Source organism: Miniopterus schreibersii (assembly GCF_964146895.1).
Source record: "Miniopterus schreibersii genome assembly, chromosome: 9".
Taxonomy (NCBI): domain Eukaryota; kingdom Metazoa; phylum Chordata; class Mammalia; order Chiroptera; family Miniopteridae; genus Miniopterus; species Miniopterus schreibersii.
In genome coordinates this window covers 72937468-72964343 of record NC_138118.1, presented here as the reverse complement: position 1 = coordinate 72964343, position 26876 = coordinate 72937468, and the positions used below count along the sequence as shown (strand labels likewise).

At 40.0% G+C, this 26876-nt stretch overlaps 1 protein-coding gene across 1 annotated transcript; it reads right to left on the bottom strand.

Moving 5' to 3' along the window:
• Positions 1-1834: 1834 nt before the first annotated feature.
• Positions 1835-25927, bottom strand: CCDC126 (coiled-coil domain containing 126). The gene is made up of 5 exons (XM_081148015.1): positions 25676-25927; positions 25110-25279; positions 18419-18534; positions 11077-11483; positions 1835-3678 (listed from the first exon to the last, which is right to left on the bottom strand). The coding sequence occupies exons 4-5, from the start codon at positions 11312-11314 to the stop codon at positions 3494-3496; spliced, it is 423 nt and encodes a 140-aa protein (XP_081004141.1). The 5' UTR covers positions 11315-11483; positions 18419-18534; positions 25110-25279; positions 25676-25927; the 3' UTR covers positions 1835-3493.
• Positions 25928-26876: the final 949 nt, after the last annotated feature.

Below are 26876 nucleotides of genomic sequence, written 5' to 3'. Positions count from 1 at the left end.
AACGGGTATAGGAAAATTCTTCTCTACAGAAGAATTCTAGCTAATAAACGTGGAAGGAATGATCAAATTAGAAAGCCACCATCTTGCAACCCCTAATTATCTCAAAATGATTCAGATAATGGTAATCACAAGATACTAAAATCACTAAGTGAGAGATGCAGGAACCAGGCTGCCACTGCCTGAACAATTTAAACACTACTAAAAGTGAGGCAGCCTGACTCTATGTGGGGCTTGAGGTAATGAAATAACATGAAGTCTATAACATCACCTATAGCACAGTCTTGTCAAAAATGTGAAGTAGAATTTGTCTTCACAGCTAACTTTTAGACTACAAGAAATACAGAGGATAGAGAAGCAAATTAAACACCACAAGGATGCAACTGGTACAATCTACAGGACTAGTGACCAGGTTTCTTGAAAAAGAAAATGGTATAAGGGAGGGGAAATGGAGCCCTCCTCCAGATGAAGAGATCTTAGAGGCTGTAAGAATCAAATTCAGTATGTGGACCTTGTTTGGATTCTGATTTGAAAAGATAATTGTAAAAAGATATTTTTTAAGACAACTGGGGAAATTTTAATAGTTTATATTTTAACATATTAAAACTTAAGAAATGGTTATTTCATTTTTTTAGATGTAAGAATGGCTTTGTGGTTATATAAGATTTTTTTTGTCTCTTAAAGTATAATGAAGTAGTTAGAATAAAATATGCTATTTAAAATTTACTTTTAAATACTCCAGCAAAAAAATAAAAAATTAAACAGAAACAGCTCCAGTTTATCAAGATGCCTCTTTTTACACCAGGATCAGTAAGAGCTACTTCTTCAATAGCCACAGGAGAATACTGTCCTTGCTTCAGCAATTCGGATGCACACCACAACTCAAGAGTTATTGAGTGGCAGCATGAAGGTAGGCACAAAATTGGGCAAAAGCAGCCACCTCAGGATAAGGAGCCAATTCCAGCTACATGGTACCTGCTACCTGCTTTATGGCCTTGGTTTGGGCAACAAATCTCACACAGGACAGAGACGGACCAACATCAATGGCAGGCAACAGATACCTTGTAGAACAATTCTGTTTCCAAGAAGATTCATCTATCAGTGGTAGAAAAGATATTTGTTGGAATGTAAGCAGACACAGCTTGTGTTTCCAGGCCTGGTAAAGCAGCCAAAGAGCCACCACCAAAAGCATCGTTCATTTTGGCTGTTCTCTCCAGCAGATGGGAGCGTGAGTAGCACACATCACCAGGCTGGGCCTCCCAAGCAGCAGACGGGGTCTGCGGAGCATCTGATGATGAGCCTGTTTAGATAACTTGTCATAGAAGATCAAAACAAGTTGGCCATTGTCCCTAAAATATTCTCCCATAGAACAGTCAGAATAAGGAGACAGGTACTGATGTGGGGCAGCATCAGAAGCAGTAGCTGAAACCACAATGGTGTACTTCACAGCATCTGCATCTGTAAGTATCTTCACCAACTGGGCAACAGTGGATCTCTTCTGACCAATAGCAATGTGGATACAGTATAGCTTCTTTTTATCAGACCCATCATTGAAACATTTCTGGTTAATGATTATGCCGATCATTGACATTTGCCAGTCTCTTGGTCACCAGTAATCAGCTCATGCTCACCACAACCAATCAGCAACCAAGCTACCCACAGCCTAATGCCAGTCTGCATTGGTCCCTGCACAGAGATTGGAGGAATGATCCCAGGGGCTTTCAGGCCAACTTGCCTACGGTCTTACAACTAACAGGACCCTTCCATTTTCCTCTTTTGGAAAAGTTATCTGGAGTTAATGGAACAAAACCCAAAATTTTCCAAGATTCCTTTTAATCATTAACCATTTATTAAATGCACAACCACCATTAAAGAAAAAAACTTATAACACTTTGCAAGTACAAATAATATATTTTATTTCATCCCTGAAAACAACAACAACAACAAAATGTACACATCTAATAAGAAAGACTGAACAATTATTCCAAACTTCATCTAGCAATGGTATAAATTAATTTCTTCACATAAGGATAGATTACAGAGCAAATCTGGAAATCTACCTTTCATGAAATAACATTTTCTCATACTTAGTTTAATAAAACATTGTAATTATTGCTACTATGTGTGGTAGCATATTGTAATAATGAATATCCAAAACTAAATTCAATATAGTCTAAACCTAGACGCTAGCTGCACATAAGCAGTTATTATAGAGAATAAATACTATGAAATATGGGGCACCATATGGCAATTAAGTTGGCTACAAGGGACATTTAAATAAAGGTGTCCTTTGCTCTATACTAGAATTACCCAAGATTAGGATCTCTTATGCTATATACATTAACTGTTTGCCTGAAAAGATAGTCAATCTTCATAATTTAAATTATATCTTAAATGTTTTTAATTAAGTGGTCATTACATAAAACAAACATCTAATGTATCTGTTATACAAATCCAAAATTTCATAAAGCAGGATACTCTTATATGATATGTTAACATTTTCCAAGCAATTTAATGCAGCACGAATACCTTTATACATCTGGCTAAAGTCCTTGAGAGCACCAGTCTCACAAATATCTCCATCTCCCTTCCCCTGCCAACATAAAGACAAAAATTATCCAGATATGGAAATAATGTGCTTCCCTGACAGCATAGACACTCAAAGGGTTAAACTTTTAAATTAACATTCATGTCTGTGAAAAATCACGAATACTTATTTTTAATCTCATCATAAAAATATATTTTATTCTTCAGAATACATGTAAGAAAATGTTACCTATGAGATTAGAGATTACTATCTTAATGTTATTTAATTGTCCCAATGTTTAGAATAGGTTACAGACAGTGGCTACTACCCATTTCAAGATTATACTCATACAAATGTAATTTTTAAAATATACAATAGTTAACCTCCAGTTATTCTGAAGGAAAGTGCAAATGAAGACATTCTTTGGGTCATGGTTCAAAACATTATTTTCAATATTATATGTCCTTTCTCTGCTCATAATCTGAGTAACAAAATATAGTACTGGAAGTAAGCATACTTTCTAACAGTATTAGTCTAACAGTTATATATACTGAGAACAAATGACAGAATGATTCAATACCAATATTCTTCACTTGTGTGAAAAACATGTTACATATTTAAATAAATATTTTATAGAAAGTTAACCCATGTTTCTCAGTGTTTTTTATTTCAGCTTGATCTCAAAAACAAAAGGTTTACACAAAGATCACCTACCTGCATACCACATCAACCATGTTACCAAATTCCCCTTAAGGATATAGTTCAGCATTGAAGAAGCTTGCCTGAAAGCAGGCTAATAACTTTTAAAATCTATGTACAGAATTAGAGTTCCATGAATCCAGCATGTTCCTTGAAAATGCAGAGCTTGACTTGTAAAGTATTATTCTACCCTAGCCAGCAATTTAAAAGCTTTTCTACCCTGGGATATAATCCATGGTGGATGCAGCAGCACCAGGTGATCTTTAACTGCTATCTAACGCTGCCTGATGTGTTAATCCTTTTGTTCGTGGTTACTGGCACCAGATTCCCACTAGTACCATTGGTAGTGTTGGTTGCTGAGCCGTTCACAACAATATAGTCAACTTTATTCTCTAGTTTCACCAACCGTTGTAAAATGTCATCCAAAAGGACAGCAATTGTTCTTTTTAGATCCGCTGGGGGGGGGGGGGGGAATCAAAATAAACCATATTAAACATTGACAGAGTAGTTAATATTTGTGTTTTCATAGTTTGAGGGAAAAGTGAACAATTACTGAGTCAAAGTGTTCATACCACGAATAGAAAAGGCCTAATTATTTTAATCATTAGCATCAGAGCTTCTTAAAGGAATTTCAGAGTTATAAATATGGGGGAAACTCTCACTTTTCCAGTGCAATAAAACAGATTTAAAGTCTAGTTCAAAAATTAGTCCCTTGTAAGGAACCCACCTACTTCGTTTGGCATCCATCATTAATCATGACATGTTTAGATCCTAGTTTAGTACGAATGTAAAATTTTAAAAAGCACAAGAAAAATCCTTTGACAAAAAGTATTTAGGGATGAAATGTCATGACATATACAACTTCTTTCACAAATGTAACCCTTAAAAAGCATAAGCATATATATTTGTATAGAGAAGGAAAGATAAAAGCAAATGTAAAAAACTTTTTAGCAAATGGTGAGTCTACATGAAAGACATATGATGTTTACCATACAATTACCCCTAATCTTCTGTAGATTGAAATGTTTCAAAATAAAAGCTTGGGAAAGACGACTTTGTTTATTAAGGCCTTTCACTCCAGAGTTATAACAGTATTTGGTATATTTGGTAAATAGAAGAAAATTAAATATTTTTTAAATTCTTCAGCAACAAGACTAAAAGATAACTATTAGGTTTCAGTTTTCCCCTGGAAGTCACCTCCTGTATCATATTTGAAGAAGTAGTAATCTAGGCCAGAGAAGGCTAGCTAGAAAAGGGGTAGGAGGTTTAACAGCTTTTTAAAATAAAATGAAGCTAAAGCCCTGGGAAGTTTGACACCAAGCTGATGTGTGACATGAATTATAAAGGTATAGTCTAATCATTGATTAAAGTTAGGGTTAAAAATAGCGATTAAAGGAAAAATTGGGATTAATGAGAAACTAAATGATAATTTTCCTTTAACAATATCCTAAATTATAATTAAATATTACCTTTCACATTTTCTAAAATCAATTGTTTTAATAAAATATTACAAAATACCAAGAGATTATTTTTACTACCTTGCCCCATGCTATAAAATCAGTTAACTGAAAGACCAGAACATACTAATGTTTCCTGAACTTGGGATTCTTTTAAATACACCAAAACTTCCCTTTTCTCTAGATGCACAATACAATTTTGTTTACATTTTTGGGACTGTATATTTGTGCAAGTTATATGTTTATAATCATATGGGAATCCTCAGTACTTCCCCATAAGGCCCTATCACTGAAGGTGCTAGCAGAAAAAACTCTCTCCCTATCATGGGCCCCTCTCTGTTCAGAACCCCTAAGAACAATTTGAAAGTGGATGGAGACCATATCATATCCATCCTTTTACTCCCAGCTCATCCAGCTTGATGCTTCATCACACAGTAGATAACAAATGTTTGAAAAGGATATCTGCTGAATGTCCACTTCATGTGTTTAGTAGGTAGAGAATGATGTGAGGATCATATTTAGAAAATAAAACCCTTTAAGGTTGCTCTATTTCTGTTTTAAGCTTCCTTTTCTGAGAGAAGAAATCAAATAGCTTAAGGGGGGGGAAAGAACAGGAAAAGAAATGCAAAAATTACAAAGGCACATAGAACACAGATACTATCAAAACAGTACCTGTCCCAGTTATTTCACTGTACACAAAAGTTAAAAGGAGGGTATAATGCTATTAAATATACTAAAGATACTGAATGTAAAAAGATTCTAACATACTAAACATAATCAGAGACTGTGAATCACATCCCAAGGCCTATGGAACATAGGAAGAAAGCAGTAAGTTACTAGAGCCCAAGTCCAAGGACACTAGTGGAAAACACCCTCTGGCAGAAGCTAGAACTACGCAGGAGATACCACCTGAGACAGAGAGAGAGAGAAAAAATACCCTAGCCTTTTCCTTCCTCTTATTGTCCAAACCTGTGCCAGGGCCTCCCATTGGCTGAAGCCAGGCAGAAGTTAGCTGGTGTGGGAACTTGCAAAACGCCACCTACTACACTCACTCACTACTGGAATCACTTTCCCTTGACAGACAAAGCAGAACAGAGAAAGGGTAAGGAATAGATATGAGGGCAACCAGGCAATAGGAAGCACACATGCCTTTGAAGACTTGCCCAACTTATATGTCTGTATCTTGATTTATCTCTTATTTACCTCAGTAGGTTCTGTTGTTTGTATTCTTAATATGAGCTGCCTCAAATCTGTTGTACAGAAGAGGCAGATATAAGGATAACCATGTATGTACACAAAAAAGGAACAAAATTTTAGTAAGATGCAAAACGACTAATGAAAATAAAACAAGTGTTTGATGCACTGTGTAAGTCAAAAACTTTTCCTTATTATTTTTCAAATTCCAATTGATATTTTACCGCCACTGACGTCAGCTTAAAATGATGCAAGAAAGAAAACTTAGAAGTTGCCTTCTGATTATCAAAGTGAATTACCCACTATAAAACTTTATAGTAGTATGTAGTAAATAAGAATGCTTCCTTAAAAAATGAGGCTACTTAACTATCAGGGCAAAAGAGCAGTGTTAGGTAAAAGTGCTTTCAAAAATCTCATAAACTCCATAATTAAAAGTACACTGCTTACTCTTACATCTTCAATATAGCTGCCTTCTCCCACTGAGTACTGAATAAATTATGTTATTCAACAAATATTTTATTACTTCCCTACTTAAGATTGCAAGGCACATTGTTTAGATCTCGTAAGTGAATCAATATATGTTCCCATCAACTTTAAATACAAATTAAATGCCTAGGAACAATAAGCCTAATTTGTTTTAAGTGAGAGAAGAAAGTTAGAAAATGGATTTGACTAAATCACGTAAATCATGAATAAGCTAAATGTTTTAAATATCCACATCAAAATTACTTCTAATAGGAATTCTGAGAATGACTTTCCTTTAGCATACTTAGAATATAAGAAGTACTCATTTTATAGGTTTAGTTTAGGGTTTTAAGTTGGTAAATAATTTTGAGATAATTACAGATTGACATATAATTGCGAGAAGTAATAAATCAGAAATTCCTATACCCTTTCCCCAGTTTCCCCCACTACTACCATCTTGCAAAACTATACACAACATCACAACCAGAATATTGACACTGATGCAGTCAAGATGCAGAATATTTCTACCCCAAGGGTCGCTAGATTGTCCTTTCGTAACAGCATCATCTTCCCCCTTATCAATGGGTTACGCTGACCAATTTCCGCACCCATGTCGGCCACAAGTCCGCCAGTCAGTTTCTACCAACTCCTTCCTGTCTAGTCACCTACACCTGATTCTCATCACTTCATAAAACCATCCTATGAGGGAGGAGAAAAAACGCAGGGTCCAGGGCATCCCCAGGTAAAGGTGCTGAACTCAAAAACTCACTCTGAACACACCACCACAACAACAAAGGTGCTTTCCTTCTCCCTTTCTTTTTTATTTCCTAAATCCATGAGGCCAAAGGTAAAAGAGGAGACAATAGCAACAAAATCCCAGAAGCTGAAAAGCAGATGAGCGCTAATTGACTTAGCAGACCTGCAAAAGTTGGATCTTAAAGGAGAAAAAACACCAAGAATCAATTCAATTTTCTCCTCAGAACCTCACCCTTAAAAGGCCCAGGAATTGTTACACCAAGTACCAACGAAAACGGGTAAAGAAGGGACTAAAAACAGAAGAAATGAATGAAAATTTATACAGTAATTTGATTCTTAAATTCCTTATACCACTCCAAAACTGGGCAATAGCCCCTCCCCATTGCAGAAAAATCTCAGATGTATTTTCTGAAGCTAGTATAGTAGTTGGGGACCTGGGGACCACACTGAAAACTGGGAGAGTAGTGAAAGTTTACACAGTACATGCTGAGGCTCCTACCCTCCCTCCCCAGCCTCTTCCTCTCCCTCAAATCCCAGAACACGTGGGAGACCTATACTCTTTCTCTAGGGAATCTGACCAGCTCAAGAGGAAAAACCTAAATACACTGAGATTTGGGATACCCCAAAGAAAGACACTGATATTGTATAATAAAGAATTAGCTGGCCTTTATAACAGATTCCTAGGAGGTAGCCTCTAAACAAACGTTTGGGATTTCCTGAGTGATAAGAGTGTTGTTGTTACTCATGATGCGTCCCTAGGACAACACCTGATAGTTTATATTAATAAGGTGTCTCAGAGCAGGCCTCTCAATGGTTTGTGCTAATGAGATGATGAAGATGAGAAGGGCTATCCATGCCGGGAAGACCAACCATGTGATTAAAAGGTTAGGGCTTTTCTGTCAGTGTTGGGGAGAAGGGCTGGAAATTGAGTTCAACCATATGGCCAATGATTCAATCAATCATAAATGAAAACCCAATTAAAAACTCTGGACATCAAAGTTCAGATGAGCTTCCCTAGTTGCCAATATTCTTAATATTGTTTGTTACACACTGATGTGCCAGGATAATGTGTCCTGATCCATGGGGAGGAGAGAGCAGAAATTTTACATTTGAAACTTTCTCAGACCTTCCCTACGCATCTCTCCCTTTGACTGATTCTGATTTTCTCTTTGCTATAATAAAACTGTAAGTATAGTGCTTCCAGTGAGTTCTGTGAGCTGATCTACTGAATTATCAAACATAAGAGGGTAGTGGGAACCCTCAAATTTTGAGCCAGCTGCTCAGAAGTGGGGGTGACCTGGGGACACCCAAACTTGCGACTGGTGTCTCGAGCGAGGGCAGAATTGTGAAGGATTATGCCCTTAACCCATGAAATGTGGGCCTACTCCAGATGGCTGATATCAGAAGTCACTGCAAATATTAAGAACACTCCCAAGAAAATGTCCCAGCCAGGTCACCCTATAGTGCAGGCCACCCAACAACTCAAAACTTCCTATTAAGCTTTCAGTGTCTCACTCTTTCATAAAACCTCAAGAGGCTAAGGACCACCAAACATATTTGGAATATAAGAACATGTAAGAAAAGCTAACAGTGATAACCTTAGAGAAATAACAAAGAGCTCTTAAACACTAAAAATACGAGAAAAAAATTTAAAACTCTATAAAGAGTTGAAAATAAAACTGAGGAAATATCTCAAAACATAAAGCAAAAAAACAAAGAGATTGGATGCCAAATGCAGAATAACAGAATGCCATAAAGAATGAGCAAAATGGAGAGGGAGAAATCAAATGAATAATTTAGAAAAAATACCCCAGAACTGAAGGACATAACTTTCAGGATTTAAAGTACCCACTGAGGCCTGGCCAGGCATGGCTCAGTGGTTGAGCATCGACTTAGGATCCAGGAGATCGTGGTTCAATTCCCAGTCAGGGCACATGCCCAGGTTGCAGGCTCGATCCCTAGTAGGGGGACATGCAGGAGGCAGCTGATCAATGACTCTGTCATCACTGATGTTTCTATCTCTCTCCCCCTCTCCCTTCCTCTCTCTGAAATCAATAAAAACATATATTTAAAATAATAATAAATAAAATAAAACACCCACTGAGCCCAGCAGTTGAGCATCGACCTATGATCCATGAGATAGCAGTTCGATTCCTGGTCAGGGCACATGTCTGGGTTGCAGGCTCGATCCCCAGTAAGGGGGGGCATGCAGGAAGCAGCCAATCAGTGACTCTCATCATTGATATTTCTATCTCTCTCTCTCCCTCTCCCTTCCTCTCTCTGAAGTCAATAAAATATTTTTTAAAATAAAGTATCCACTGAGGCCCCAGGGCATTTATGAAAAAAATCTATGCCTGGGCAAAGCATTGAGAAATTTTAGAACAGTATGAGACAAAGATCTCACAAGCTTCCAAAAACATAAGTCACATATAAAGGTGAAGAACTAGAACAGCATTAGTCTCAAAAAGAGCATGGGAAGCCAAGAAAGGGAAACAAGAACACAGGCTTTAAAAACCAAGGGAAAACTATTTCCAAACTAGGACTCCATACTGAAATTTTCAATTAAGCATGAGGGGATGGGGACAGGGACACTTTTCAAATATGCAAGAGCTCAAAACTGACCTCTCTTATACCTTTCTGAGGAACCTACCAGAGGATCTGTTCTCCTAAAATAGGGAATAGCCAATAAAGGAAAAGCCACAGGATTCTAGGAAACAGGAGATCCAACAGAAGAGAAGTAAAGGGAATCTGAGGGATGATGGTAGAATGATATCCTAGAACAATTCACCGCTGCAAGCCTAGGAGGAAACGGTCCAGACCAGAGCAGGTCAATAGACTGGGAAAGACTTCTTCAAGGTAAAAGAATGCCTAATGTGTCTGAATATACTGGGAGAAGATTTAAACAACTGTGGAGAAGTTTGGGTAGAAAACTAGATTAAGAAACAAAAATCAATGCTTATTAATTTTGGAGGGGAAAATAAAGTAGTATAGGAAAGGAAAAGATATCATAATGTCCTACATTGCTCAGTAATGAATACCATTCACACAGTCATAATAACACACTGAATATTGTTCTAATCAAAATTGTGATGGAAAATGGCAGGACAAGAAGGTCACACATGTGTGAAAGCTGCTTGGGGTAGGTGGGATGCAATTCTGGGTAAGAAAGAAAGCTGAACCCTTATCTTGCATAGTAGCAGTTAACAGACAACTCCTATAATTGAGAAATCAAAAAGTAGCTCACAGAGCATGTTATTTACAGGTTAGGCGTAATCACCAAAAAAATCAGATTAAATAATTTTAAATGGCAGGCTCTGAAAAATGGGAAAGTTTAGGACTGTTGGGGGCTGGAAGAACTTTTTATTATAAGAATCGTAACACATATATGTATAATTTTAAAAAAACACTGAAATAGAGAACACCAAGTGTTCTATCTCCTCTCTCTCTCTCTAAGTCTTAAAGGCAAGAGAGAATATGGCATGCATATAGGAAAAACACAGCAGGAACCTGGGATGTGAAAGGAAGACTAGTAATAAACAATACTGAAAATATAGGCAAATGCTGCCTCATAAGAATTAATAGATGTTATATAATTGATGGTCTACATTGGATAATCGGGAAAATATAAATGTGAACTACATATGATAATTGTATTGTAATTATGTAGAAAAATATATTTGTAAGATATACATATGGAAATATCTAGCAGTGAAATGTCACAATTTCTGTAATTTAAATGTTCTTCAAAAACTAGACAAAACAAATATTGGAAAATGTTAATAACTGTTCAAAGTGATGGACAGGTGGATTTTATCGTATTATTTCTCTTTTTCAGTACACTTGAATCTTTCATAATAAAAAGTGAAGAAAAAACTACTTTGCAAAGACCTATGCACAAAGTCAAGAGTGAGATTTCCATGACTGTCTTTAAAAGGGGATAGGTTGAAGAGGAGGAAACTAGAAATATTCTAGTTAACTTACCATATCCTGCCATCGAAGCGCCGTTCTGGACATCCACTGTGTTCTTGTTTTCCTCTGCCAGAGCTTTAACATATCTTTTGCTTAAATCTAGAATTTGTTCACGTAACTTGACACTGCTTTGATGTCTTGGTTGTTGAAAAGTATAGTGCAGTAACATCAATCCCCAAATGAGTCCAAAGACAAGCAACAGTAAACTCAATTTCTGGGACATGTTTTTTCTGGAGATTGTAAAAATCATTTCTCCTGAAGCAAACAGACTCAGCCGAAAAGTAGCAACTAGAGGCAAGCCACCAAACAATCAAGACTTTTGAAGGGCAAAAGAAAAACTTCCCCCTCCTCCTCCTCCGCTAATACAGTATATTCATCTTCAGCAAGAATGCCTCCAACTCTCAATTACCTCTGTAAAACTGAGAAGGAAAAAAGGCCATTAGTCATAACCTATATCAGTAACAGAATAGGAAATTATAGATTTAAGAAGAGACTCTATAAATAGTTTTGATTTGGAACTACATCATCTTCTTTGCCAACTGTCTCCACCACTCAGCAAACTTTCACGTCTTTTATCAGTTTCATTTACAGAGCTCTTCAAAAATTTAAAATAGAAGTAAGTGTTGATTCATTGAAAATATCTTTTAAAAATGCCACCATAATCACAAAATTCTTTGAATGACTTCTTGTCCTTTGTAGCTAAAGTTATGAATATAAGATTTATGAGAGCCCGGCCGGGCGTGGCTCAGCAGTTGAGCGTAGACCTAGGACCCAGGCAGTCGGGGTTCGATTCCCAGTCAGGGCACATGCCCGGGTTGCAGGCTCAATCAATGACCCTCTCATCATTGATGTTTCTACCTCTCTCTCCCTCTCCTTTCCTCTCGCTGAAATCAATAAAGATAGAAAATAAATAAATAAATAAATAAATAAATAAATAAATAAATAAATTTTAAAAAATAAAAAAAATAAATACAATAAAAATAAAAGATTTATGAGAGATCTCAGTCTATTCAAATACAGATTACCAACCTCAGTATTCCTAAAAGCTATTCCTCCTCCTCCTCAGTATTCCTAAAAGCTATTCCTCCTCCTCCTCTAAAAAAAAAGCAGATGCAAAAAATTAAAGTTAGAAATGAGGAAAAGTGAAACACTGGAAAATCAAAATACCTAACTAAAAAAACCTACAGTATAAATAAGTGCGATATTTGAAAAGTCACTAGAAAATATTGCCAACGGCAACGAGATCATCTTTTTTTATGCTCATCTGAGGGTATTTTTCCCGTGCTTTTCAGAGAGAGAGAGAGGGAGGGAGGGGCGAACATGGGTGTGAGAGACACACATCACTTCGCTGCCTCTCGCACGCGCCCTGACGGGGGCCAGGGATCGAGCCTACAATCAAGGTACGTGACCCTGGCTGGAATCGAACCTGGGACCCTTCAGTCCACGGGTCGACACTCTAACCACGGAGCCAAACTGGCTGGAGCTGAGATAATCTTAAGAAGCACCCAGCCTAAGATTAAAGAAGATAAAGGGGGTCAAATATATGGTGACAGAAGGAAATCAGACCTTGGGTGGTGAGCATACAATGCAATATACAGATGATGTAGTATAGAATTGTACACCTGAAACTTATATAATGTTATTAACCAATGCTACCCCAATAAATTTAATTTAAAATTTTTAAAATTACATTTATATAATCTTCAATTATGTCTAATGGAATAAAATTCTTTTTTTTTTTTTAAATATCTTTATTGATTTCAGAGAGAGGAAGGGAGAGAGAGAGATAGAAACATCAATGATGAGAGAGTCACTGATCGGCTGCTTCCTGCATGCCTCCTATGGGGGATCGAGCCTGCAACCCAGGCATGTAACCTGACCAGGAATCTAACCACAATCTCCTGGGTAGGTAGATGCTCAACCGCTGAGCTATGCCAGCCAGGCAAATGAAGTAAAGTGTTCTAGGTATAAATATACCTGGAGTCAAAATTACATTTCACTCTATATGGAATGTGTCCACTCACCACTGCCCTCAACAAAATTAAAGCAGCCCATTTCAGAGAAAAGTCAGAAACTTTTATAGGGACCACTACAGTAAAAAATGTACATGCTTTATAACTTGCTTGTATTGGTATGTTTTTCTATAGTGATAAGAAGTAAAACATTTAATATGAAAAGGGTCTGTCTTTGGGAATTGCAAAAAGATGAGAAGTTAGAAGTATCCCACTCTACACTAGGGAATTACAAAAGGACACCAAAGAATAAAGTGGGTGTGGGAGCTACCCTGGAGACTTCTCCAAATTAAAAAGACTGCCAGGTGCCAGCTTATGCCTGACAAAGGGCTGAGCAGGATGAAGGCCCACAAGAATTCTCTGAAGCAACCCAAGAAGGCCTGAAAACTATTCTAAGGACTCATTTAAACAAGCAATTCCAAGCAAGCCCAGTAGAGATGACTAAGATTCCTCCAAGAATACAGTTCAGCCTTTGGTCTCGTCTCAAGGAATGAGTCACATTAAAATCACCTAAAGAGTTTTTTTAAAAATCCCAATGCCAGGCCACACCCCATATCACTTAAATTAGAAGATCTGGAGGTGGGAGTCAGGCATCAATATTTTTAAAAGAGCCCTAGGTTATTCCAATGTGCAGCAAGGTTTCGGAACCACTGTCCAAATCTCAAATTTCTTCATGAAGCAGCAATGATAGCTACAGGTAGAGTCATTAAAGTCAGTTTATCAGGTGTGACATAGGATTCCTACTTGGACCTACCTACAATGACCTTGAAGGGGAAGGGATAAAGGGAAAAAGGTGACCTTTGCTGAAACTGTTACTGGAGAGGTCCCCGAGTCAGAGGGGGGGTGCTCTCCTCTCTCTGGATCTTATCAATCTCATGAGAAGGAATTCAGACCAGTGACAGAGAGCAGTGTTGAAGAAAAGCAAGGGAATTTATTAAGAATACACTTGGCATAAAGCACAAGCGGGCAACTCAGCTAGTCTAAGGGCACCTCTTGGTGGGGGGTTCAAGAGTTTTATACTTTTCCCCCCTATAGGTTTCAAAGTTCCCCTGCCAGATATCTTGGGTAGCAGACTAGGTTTCAAAGTCCACTTTTACATTGTTGTGGCTTATCTCAGAATGTTTGTACATATATTTGGTCATCTCTTTGGCAAGTCTTAAGAAGGCTGACTTCTTTGTTTAATGGGTAAGATAAACCTCTTCTTTTCTCCTTCCCCCCCTTTCCTCCCCTAGCAATTACTTTTCCTGTCTAACATCCCCCATGGGATACTATCCAAATGCTTTTAGAGTTTTATTGTTTGTTCCCCAGACTTTATCTGTCCTTGAGTTTAGCTGGCACAAATAGCATTAAGTGGGTCTTTGTTCTCTATTTTCCCAGGCCATGGTGATTTAAGCTATGTATTCTCTGGTTAGGGAGGAGGGTATAAATCATTTGCTCTTAAGTGTCCCTGGTTGGGGAAGATAGGGTCCTGCAATTCACAAGCTGGCTGCAAGCTTCCCAAACTGTTTGGCCTTGTTTGATTTTCTTGTCTCAGTTTCTCCATTCCACTTGCCCAGGAATTTTCCTGGCTTCTTACTATCCTGACACAGAACCCAAGCCATTCCTGCCAGGGTGGCCTAGGCCCTATATTTACTAGGCAGGGATGGAGGTGGAGTGAAGAGAAAGCAACATCCGCTGGTACCACTTTAGTCCCTAGGATCAATATAAATACACTGTTCTGTTCTCTGAGAGGTATTTCTGTGATTTCATATAGAAAATAAGCAGACAAGAAGTTGTGAATTCTTTAGCAACTAAAGGTAACTTATATTAGTAGTTTTAAAGAGAAACAATTCTTAGACTCAGTCTTTAGAAAAGAAAGGATTCAATGTCTTATTTCTATACAATGTTCAAAGTTGCACATGACAGAGGAACTAGCACTCTGAACCTCCCCAATTTTTCTTTATGTTTCAAGTACTGGTCCAGCTCCTGGAAGGATGGGTCAGAATGGAGACAATAACTAGAAGCCTGTAGTAAAACGCCCATAATGTAGCTGAGGACTTACGGCTACCATCTAGCATAGAACTTAGAGTCCTTCCTCCACCAAAATAGTCTACAATCTAAAAACTTTTTAATACTAACTTCTAGGTCACTATATTGCCTACTAATCACATAAAAAAAAAAAACTTCAAATCTGTTGCAAGTAACAAGAGGAGAGTTTTTAAAGGCAAAAATGAAATCATTTTTATTATTAAACCATCATCATTATTACTAATTTTGACCTAAGATAGATTCCTGAATATTTTTAGAATTCCCTGGGGAAAGTTCTCACCCAACTGCAGAAATTACAAAAGGAATTACAGTCCATATAGCCCAAAAGTAGAATTATGTAGAAGAGACACTTAAAATGAAGTATCTGTAGAGTACTAGACCTGAGGAAGAGTAACAAGAGTGCAGTCCAAGTACCATCATCCCCACAAGGATTCCTGCAGCTGCTTCTTAAGTGGTTTCCCAGATTTCTCTCCAACTCCACTCCAAGCCATTGTCCTCCCTACAGCTAAAATGTTCTTTTAAAAACAAAAGTCATGATTTGAATAGTCACAATTTGAACATTTCTCCAAAGGAGATATGCAAATGACCAATAAGCACATGAAAAGATGCTCAAACCATTAATCATTAAGGAAATACCAATTAAATCCGCAGTGAAACACCACTTCACATTCATTAGAATGAAGGGTATCAGATTATGCCACCCCAAAATATGTCACTTTGGCATAGGATTATTTTGAGCTGAGGATAACTGAGAAACAAGAGATGCAGGAAGGGCTCCCTGCCTTTCCCCTTTCTACCTAAAAATAAGACCTTAATTTCCTTTGAGAAAGGTAAGAACATTCTTATCACAGGAGACAGGGAAGAATCTATACCAACACACCATGGCTGACATCAAGACCAGCTGTGATGACTAATGACCCCCTGCTCTGGCACCAACCAATCAGTGGAAACCATGACCCTGAAAGGATACACCAGGAAAGCTGATGAATATTCTATTGAGATTCTCCCCTAAGACCTCCCCTGAAATTTCTGCCTTTAAGCATTATGCTAAGTGAAATAAGTCAGAGAAAGACAAGTACTATATGATATCACTCATATGTGAAATCTAATGAACAAAATGAACTATCAAGCAGAACAGAGACAGACCCACAGACAGAGAGCAGGCTGACAGCTGTGGGGGAAGGGAGGGGGTTCAAGGGGCCGGTCGGGGTGGAGGTATTGAGAAAAAAAGAGAGAGCCCGGCCGGTGTGGCTCAGTGGTTGAGTATCAACCTGTGCTCCAAGAGATCGAGGTTTGATTCCCAGTCAGGGCACATGCTCCGGTTTCGGGCTCAATCCCCAGCAGGGAGCGTGCAGGAGGTAGCCGATCAATGACTCATCATTGATGTTTCTCTCTCTCTCATCTTCTCCCTTCCGCTCTCTGAAATCAATAAAAATATATTACAAAATTTTTAAAAATTTAAAATAAAGAAAAAAGAGAGAGAAAAAGCTCATGGACACAGAAAACAGTGTAGGGATTGCTGAGGGGTGGGGAGGAGGTAGAGGCGGGTATAGAGGGGATAAATGGCGATGAAGAGAGACTTGACTTGGGGTAATGAACACATAATACAATGTACAGACGATATGTTATGGAATTGTGCACTTGAAACCTGTATAATTTTGTTAACTAGTGTCACCCCAATAAATTCAATTAAAAAATAAAAATAAAAAATGAAATAAAACCTGTAAGGCAAGGGACCCAGAGCATGTGCCTGCCCTCCCTCCCTCTCTCTTTCTCTCTCTCTTAATGTCACTGAACTGTACACTTAACAATGGTAACCATGGGGGACAGGACAGTGTGGGATGGGTCACTGGGGAGAAAAAGGGACATCTGTAATATTTTAAACAAAAATTTTTAATTAAAAAATTTTTTTTAATTTTTTAAAAAATGGTTACCACGGGCCCTAGCCGGTATGGCTCAGCAATTAGAGTCTCAGCCCTCAGACCAAAGGGACATGGGTTCAATTCCCAGTCAAGGGCACAAGGGCATGTACCTGGGTTGCAGGTTCACTCCCCCAGCCCCAGTCGGGGTACATGCTGGAGGCAACCAATCTATGCATCTCTCTCACATTGCTGTTCCTCTCCCTCTCTCCCTCCCCACTCCTCTCTCCCTTTCTCCTCTCTCCTTCCCTTCCCCTCTCTCTAAAAATCAATGGAAAAATATCCTCGGGTGAGGATTAACAAAAAAAAACGGTTACCATGGTACATTTTATGCTATGTATTTTTTACCATATACACACACACAGAAAGTCCTATCACATCACTCCTGTTTAAAAACATTTCGACAGTTTCCCACTGCACTTAGATAAAATGACAACTTTACTACAATCCACAAGGCCCTGCATGATCTGACTTCCACCCTTATCTCTTTGTTAACCTCACACTACTTCCCCCTTGCTCACTGTGCTGGAACCACACTAGACAAACACCAAATTCTTTCTGACCTCAGGGCCTACATGACTGCTATGCCCAGCTGTAAATGCTCCTGTCACTTGTCCCTTTTCATCCTTTAGTATTTATCTCAAATGTCACCTCTTCAGAAAGGAGCACCCTCACTCTTACCCCAGCTCCAGCCTCAACGAAGTCTCTATCACTCTCCATATGAAATTGCACATTCTATCTTTAAAACCTTGAGCAAATTATTTTATCTCCCTATGTCCTGGACACATAAAATAGGGACAACAGTACTTTCCTAATACTGGCGAGGGTAAATGACATCTCATACTACTCAACAAATATTAACCTTTATTATTAGTGTCAGGCACTTATGCAGCAATGCTGGTGATTCTTGATAACCTTAGTAACTTGAGTTAATACAGGGGATGTTCCACTAGACCCAAATGAAGCCCTTGATTAGCTCTCATGGCACTCCATAATCTAGTGTCCAAAGACCACATTTAGTTGCCATTAGTCACAGAAACACCTCCCCCAGGAAGCCGTCTTCCAACGCACTCACCGCTGGATACAGCAATGCCTCACACTCCCACAGTCCCAAGCACCCTTACATCCTCCCATGCCATTAGTGGGTCGCTGCCAGTCCCCAGGCTTGACAGCTTCCAATCCAGAATTCGTGGACAACACAAACGATTTCATTGATACTACAGGCACTCGGAAATATTGTGGTTGGATTCCAGACCACCTCAATGACATAAATATCACAATAAAGGGAGTCACACACATTTTTTGGTTTCCCAGTGCATATAAACTTATATTTATATCATACTGTCGTCTATTAAGTGTGTAATAGCATTATGCTTTAAAAAACAATGTACATACCTGAATTTAAAAATACTTTATTGCTGAAAAATGCTGACTATTATCTGAGCCTTCGGCAAGTTGTAATCTTTTTACTGGTGGAGGGTTCTTCCTCAATGTTGATGAAAGCGCAGTATCTGTGGAGCACAATAAAGCGAGGTATGCCTGTAGTCACTGAAAAATTACCAGTCCTAAAAGATGACATAACATGATGGTGATGAGATCAGCTCATCCTCCAAATAGCTCAAAATGAGACTAGAGTATACGTTTGAATGCTACCTTAGCCAGAAGGATTTCAAAACCTCATTAGCTTACTCTATCCCATGTTCATCTTCTAACTCTCCCAGCACATTAATTTATCCAACTGATTTTGCACATCGTATCACCCAATCATGTAGTGTGAGCCTTGTCTCCTTAAGTCTCAGGTCCCTTAAGGGTAGCATGCCCTACACTGCTGCCACAAATCCCCAGAGCCTGGTGAACAATCAGCAGAGATGCCTATACTTCACTTTATTTTTTTTTAATTTATCTTTATTGTTGAAAGTATTACACGCCCGGCCAGGCGTGGCTCAGCGGTTGAGCGTCGACCTAGGATCCAGGCGATCAGGGTTAGATTCCCGGTCAGGGCACATGCCCGGGTTGCGGGCTAGCCGATCAGTGACTCTCATCATTGATGTTTCTATCTCTGTCTCTCCCTCTCCTTTCCTCTCTCTGAAATCAATAAAGATATATTTAAAAAAAAAAAAAAAGTATTACAGATGTCCCTTTTCCCCCTGACTCCTTCTACCCCACACCCACCCCCTGCCCCAGGCCTTCACCACACTATTGTCTGTGTCCACAGATTATATATATATGCATATAAGTTCTTTGGTTAACCTCTCCCCACCCACCCACCCTATAGCTCACTTTAAACACATCCCTGAGCCTAACCCCACCGCTCCCAAGTAGCAATGTGACCTCCCTGCAATGTTTTTTCGGTGTGAAGGGGCAGAGGAGATAGAAATTCGGAGTTAAAATTAAAGTATTTTCAAGAACCTGAGAAGAAATCTAATTCAATCCCCTCATATTTCAGATGAAGAAACTAACGCCCGGAAACGTTAAGTGTCTTGCCTAAAATGACACAATCGGTTTGTGGGAGAAACTGTATTGGTCCAGAACACTGGTCCTCGCTATTTAGGTTTTTCTCTATACCACACTACCTCCCTTGCCTCCATTGAATGAACTGTAACATTAAGTGAAGCTTGTTCTTTTTTGCTTTAAAGGAATGTAACCAGGAAACAGTAATGGCAGTTTACAGTAATGATCCTAAAATTCTTAAGATAAATAACTTGGAGTATTCATTAAATTATCAAGTTGCCACATTCAAGTTTCAAATATGCTTTATTCACATAAATCAAAGTATTACAAAGTCAATACAAAAAGGATTTAAGTGACCTTAGTGGGGGTTTTTTTAACATAGGCAAAAAACTACAATAGAAAAGATATGAAATAAACCAAAGATAAATACAAGGCCTTCTGGATGTAGACACCTTCACCGTGACCAACAAACACACTGATAAGAACGAACACGTTTCCAGAAAAAAGAACTTGGGGGGAAGGAACTGAGGGGAGGCTACATAAAGGCCTAGGCTCAAATACAGCCTTTAGCACATGCAGTTTAATTTAAAGCATGAAAGAGCTTGGTTTATTCATTCACAATATTTATTAAAGTACCTACTATGTGCCAGAACCTGGAGATTGTGCTTTAGTAGTAGGCCAATAATCAAGCAAACACAGAAACAAGCTCGTTGCAGTCTGTGAACTGATAGGGAGAAAAAAATAAACAGGGCAATGTGAGAGCGTCTGGGGAGTCTACAGGAGGTATAAGGTCAAAGAAGGTGCTCTAAGGAGTCCTGATCTGGGAAAGAGGAAGTACAAAGTCTGGTTCCAATTAACCTTCCAACTAAAACCTTTAGAATTCTTTTCTGACCAGAATCTTGGGAGTAGCCACTAAATTCCTTATTCTTAGCCTCCTCAGTACAAACCAATGAGAATGAGAGAGATTTCAAACCCCAGCATGGAATGGTCTGGTTTGGAGAAATCATCCAAAGTGAACAGAAGGAAACCCACAAGCAAGGAAAGCTTTGTGTTCCCCTTTCTTATGAGAATGACGGTTGCTGTTTGGTAATATGCAAGAACAGTAATGATTTAATATGGTGATCTTTACACAGAAAAGTGTATTCTTATTGGCATTTTCTAATATGAAGGGAGCAGTGGAAAGATAGGGTGTGAAATAAGTCTAGGTAGCAATGCACTGGCATGTTAACGTATAATTGTTAGTAAGCATTTTAAATATAATTTTTATAATCTTAAAGAACACAAACATATCAGAAACAAAGAATATGGGGAAACTGTTTTCCTTATTTTTGTATTTATTACAGGACTTAACGTCCCCACTCCAATTTGCAAGATCTTTGGACATCTGTAAATCTCCAAAGATCTGTTCTAAGTTTTACTACATCACTTGCTAAATAGCAAACAGCAAACAACTAGATATTTAAGCAAATTTTCAGTGGTTTCTCCCTACCCATGACAAATATATTAGTCCAACATTGCAACCAGGGACAAGTAAAGACAGACAATCAGTGAATATTTAAACTAGAACACTCTCACTATAAACATAAAGTGAAGCACAAAGAGAACTGACTACCGAACAGCAAACAAAAGGGAGAAATTAGGCATCCAAATTCTCAGCCCAGGATTCCAATGTTTTCCAAAAACGAGAAACAAAATCAACTTAATAGTTTGCAACTGGCACTTGTTTAAAAAACAAGATAAAATAGACACCATCAGAGTAGACTGTACATACTATAGATTCTGTTTTGTGAAACCTTTCAATTTATATATATGTGTGTCTGTGTTTTTCATACACAGATATACACTTGCACACACAGAGTTATATATCTATGGAGTCTTGATATAAAGACTTGCTATAGGTGGTGGTCAACATTTTTAAAAACACTGCATTTCACACTGACTGTCTTGAAATACTTCCTTGTATTTTTATGTAAACATTGCAATAGCAACATCAAAAACATTAATGGATGGGCTTGCCGGTGTGGCTCAGCGGTTGAGCATCGACCTATGATCCAGGAGATCAAGGTTCGATTCTGGATCAAGGCTCATGCCCAGGTTTCGGGCTCAATCCCCAGCAGGGGACGTGCAGGAGGCGTGATCAATGACTCATCATTGATGTTTCTATCTCTCTCTCCCTCTCCCTTCCTCTCTCTGAAATCAATAAAAATATATTTTAAAAAAATTAATGGATGGCTAATCCTACCTTAAAAATCTCTCCATCAAATCCCATTTCTGCATTTATTCGGCATTCTGCTTCAAGTACTGTTATGGCTACAGCTAAAGCAACTAACTACCCACAGCAATAGAAGCAGCCCTCTCACTCAGCCAAAGGTACTACAAGAATCACTGCCTGTTAGTCTCCTAAGAAATTTACAGCTAGAGAGGCAGATATTTATTACAAAAAGGACACAGTATGCTCACCAGAGCTCAGAGGTTCAGAGAGTTCTTTCCAAAAAAGGCTCAGAAAACAAATCCTCCACAGATTTGATCTCGCCCGGAATGTAATTTCAGGGGGAAAGGGCATTCCTAAATGCCCTAAATTACTAAAATACTTTCTCTACATAATATTGCCTAAGGCTAATATGGGGGGGGTAACACCGGACACAGTCACTCACTCCTAATTAGGTGTAAGATTTAAAATGTGAGTTGGCTTGAGAGAAGCTATACTAATATTCCAGCTGAGATACAGAAATATCATATCTAAAGATATCAGATCATTTTTAGACAGCATATTTGGGAGAGGGAAGAGAAGACTCTAGCACTGAAGAGTAAAAGGACAGAAAAACACGGGTAAAGTAAGTCAGGATTAAGAATAGAAAGTGTTAAGGCAAAAGGGAAACTACTCAATCATTACGCCATTGTAAAAGTTTAATCTAATATATATTATGCAGTACTAGATACTTCAGTCACAGTTTGACCTGCCCACAGCCTCAGCCAATCATGTTTTGTGCCACATGACCCCACCTCCCCTTCCACAGCTGACTGGCATTGGGCACCTTTGCCTGAGGCCTGGGACTAAAAGAGGCCCTTAAGAAAACCAGGATGTTGAGAGAGGAGCAAAAAGGGAAAGAATTCACAAAAAGAAACAATGAAGTTGGATTAGGGGATTGACGAACCAGACTTATAAAGAAGCAGGCATAACAGGTAAACTGAGGCTATGAGTAAAAGAAAACAGATACATACAGCAGTGAGGAAGAGAACTACGCATGTCAACAATGCAGAGGAAGCATATGCAGCTTATGAAAAAGACAGGTGACTGGTCAGTAGAGATTCTTGTTTGTGGCAGCTTTCTAGATCTTTCATGTGTATCCCCTTCCTCAAGGTGGAAATATACCCCTAAGACACAAATAAGTGACTAAAAAGGTTTACATCCATTTTTTTCCACATTAAAGAAGATGTCTAAAAACCCTTATCATTAAAAATCTGAGCTAGAAGAGTCCTTGGAATCAGACCAATTCTCTATTTTAGAGAGCAGGAAATTGAGGACCACAAAGGAACTGAAGGTCGCACAGATAGTGGCAGAGCTGGAACAAGAACCAAGGTCTCCTATTTCTGTAGTCATTACCCTCTGTCCTATACTGTTCTAAATAACACCAACATAGAAACATTTTTTATTCAAAAGAAGTATTTTTGCCACACATTTTTAAACGAATCAGCAACCTTTATGTGCATAAGCCATCTCCCACCGTTAAATTTTCCACTTATATATTCTCTAGCTCTCTGTTATCTTTATGAAATAGATTCATTAGATTTCTCCCTTTCTGCTAAAAAAACTGTTTTAATACATCTGTCACTAAAGACATTACACAGATAATTCATCAGACCCCTCTGGCTTTTCCCCACTATAACTGTACATTCAAACACAGCATCACTCAGGACATATTATTTCACATACTGCACAGTAGTGTTTGAACTCAAAGTAGTACAAAACAGACATTTTAAATGAAAATAAATTTTTTTAACTAAGGACCATAACGATTTCTTTGAAGAAACACTCATCACCAATATCAGTTAAATTTAGGAGAAAACAGCGCAAGAACAAAGGAAACTAAGGAGGGGCTCATGTGAAATGGTTCAAGTCATTTCCTTACAAATTTTATTACATTCAATCAACTTGTCCTAAAAACAAGAACTACAACTTGGAAACACAAATCACAAAGGGAGGAAATTACTAACCAGTGGGAAAGAATACAAAGAGGTAGAAAAAAGTTGATACAGGGTTGAAAAGATGGTGAAGTTGAAAAGATGGTGAAGCCCTATGTCAGGACTGCGGAACACCTAGATGCTTACTCTGCCAAAACATTTAAGCTCCTCTAAGGATCCTGCAAAGGACGAAGCTAGGGGGAGGGTGGTGAGTTAGTCCTTGTATGTATTTCAAAAGCTGATCCACAGAAAAGCAGAGTCATCAATTTCCTAAGAACATTCTCGGCCATCTTAAAACAGTAGAAATTAAGACAGCATATTTTTAAAAATTCTTTGCTTAGGTTTAAGCTGAACAAGGCATAAAGTGAAGAACACACAACCTAAGGTGATAATGATTAAAGGAAGAAAAACACAAAACTCACAAATCCAGAGGCTACTTCAGTATAGCCAATGAAAGTAGCATATTCAAAAGACTTTTTGTCAAATAAAGAATTAGTGGCAGTGTAAGCACATTACTTTTTTTGTTTTTATCTTTTTTTTTTTTTTCAGGGGAGAGCGCACACCAGTCCCCCAATACCACAAATTATGCAGTGGAGTTTCCCATATTTGGGGAAATCGCAGGGGTCAGCTCGTCGGGAGTACAATGGATAAGCCTCGCCCCGGGAAACCCACCTTCGTGATCATGGTATCTCCCCTACCAGGTAAAGCATGCTACTTCTTACCCTAACAACTTAAAGGTGTGTGGTTTATCTCCCTTTCATGGTGGAGAAAACTCAGGCTTACAGCCTTTCATTAATCAAGGTCACAAAGCCAGGCAGTGACTGGATCAGGATTGGAACCCAGGCTGTCTGAGCCACACTTAACACCACTTTCCAGTTCAAGAGGTTTCAGTTCTTCCTTACCTGTCACTCAGGAGCTGAGTTTTGAAGGGGAAGTAAAAAGGGGGCATCTGACTTGCTCTAAGTTGTAGACGAAAAGGGGGCCACATACTAAACCCGACAAGCTCAGGGGAGGCCCGCATGGTGGGCCTCACACACTCAGAGACCTAAAGAAACCACACAGGATGGTCTGAAATGAAAACTTCCCAACTAAAAGTGAGTCACGGTGGGCAGCCCTGTCCCAGGCCCGTACCTCCCTTGACAAAGGTCAATCTGTACCGTAACTGAGCCTGTCAATGGTGTTTCTGCATCTGCTATAACATATCTTTGGGATGTCAGGGTGATTTCTTTTTCCCAGACCCTTCAGGGTACAACCGCTGCATCAGAGCACAGACCACACGGAACCCCTTTGTTACTGTTATGGTGTTGTTTTAACTGCCCTACACCACCGACGTCAAAGAAGTGTGTGTCTACCCACTTTACTCTTTACCCAACCTCAGAGATCTCCCCGCTTAGCTCCCTCCCACCTCCCTAATCTCTCACCAGTGGATTTCACGTCACCCCTTACGTCTTACCCTTAGATTCTGATGTACAAAATAAGCGGTAAAACTGCCATTTCCCGGAGCATTTTCTCAAGCGGTTGGGATTTTGCTTCTCGGCAATTATCCTGTATGGCTCAAATACACTCGTAAAACCCGTACAGGTCTGGACGTTTCTTACCTCCACGGAGCAGAACAGAGCCGAGCTGTCAAACACGGAGAAAGAAGTGAGCGCGGCCGCGCGGGCGCTCCATCCGCGCAGCTCGGCTCCGCGTCCCCCGCCCGCGGCCCCGGGACCCAGCCCGCCCCGCTCGGCCGCGCAGCCGGAGCCACGCGCGGTTCTCCGCGGGGCTCACCGGGCCGCGGCTGTCAGACCCCGAGGCGGAGGGACAAAGAGCCCCCCCACCGGCGGCGGCCCGAGCTGCTGGCCGGACCCCAAGCGGGGTCCCCAAGCGGGGACGCCCGGCGGCAGCTGCTGGGGGCCGAAGGGGGGCGCTACGGAGGAGGGGCGGCCGCGGGCCCGAGGGGTTCCGCCGGTGGCGCGGGCCGGGCCGGCAGGGACGCCTCCAGCCTCTGCTTCCCGCTCGCCCCCTCCCCATTACCTCGCCCGTGCGCTTCTGGTCACCGTCGCCGCCGCCGACGGGCTCCCGGGCGGCGCAGCGAGAAAGCCGATTAGAGGGGGTCAGCGGCGTCCCGCGCAGGTGAAGCGGTCTCCGGGTCTGGATGGAGCGACGACGCGACCGGGTAGCAGGGAGGATGTCGGCTTCCAGCTGGAGGAGATTCTACACTTCTCTCTCATGCTCCGCTTCCGCTCCGCCTCCCGGCCGGCCCGGGCCCTTCCCCCACTCCGGGGCGGGGGCGCCCGTCGGCGGCGCGCGGCATTGTGGGAGTTGTAGTCCCGGGATGCGGAAGAGGCGGCACGTGCTGCCCGCCCTCACCTTCCGCAGGTCACGAGGCCGGCGTGGCGCGGCAGCCGGAGGGGCGGGGCGCTTCTCCTTCGGGATTGGAGGGGGGCTTTGCGGGAGGCGTGCTCGGCCTCGGTCGCCGGCGGGAGAAGGGGCGCGTGGGCTTCTCACCCAGACCCTCCGGCGGGGAACCGACAGTTGCAAAGCTGTTGGCTTGAGGCAGATGATTTAGCAGCGACTAAACGTGTGCTGCAGACAAGAATGTCCCTTACTGCCCCTGAAGGTCCTCAGCCAGTGGAGTAAGGCGAGAAAAGTAAAAGATTGACTAGGAAGAAACAAAACTGTTATTTACAGATAATAAAATTAAGCGGCAAATCTGAGAGAATCTACAGATAAATTGTTACAATTAGGTTTAACAAGGTTAGTAAATCCTGTTTCTGTAGGAGTCAGTTCCAGCCTGTCTGGCTTAATGGTTAGCGCTTCTGCCTGCGGACTGAAGGTCCAGGGTTCGATTCTGGCCAAGAACAGGCACCTCTATTGCAGGCGCAAGGATCAATCTCTCTATCCCTTCCACTCTCTCTGAAGAGCAGTGGAAAAAGTATCCCCGGTTGAGGGTTTTTTAAAAAATCAATGTTTTTATATTCTAGGAAAAAAGATTCCAATTTTTAAAAAGATACCACTTACAGGGGTGGAAGGGACCAATGGGGTAAAAAAGGGGGGCATCTGTAATACTTTAAACAAGAAAGATAAATTTTTAATAAAGATACCACTTACAACAAATATCAAAAACCTAGGAATAAAGCAATCAAAGAAATGCAAACTCTGTATGAAGAAAACATTTTTAAAACATTGAAGAAAATCTGAACAAATAAGAGACAATAACAGGTTCACCGAATGA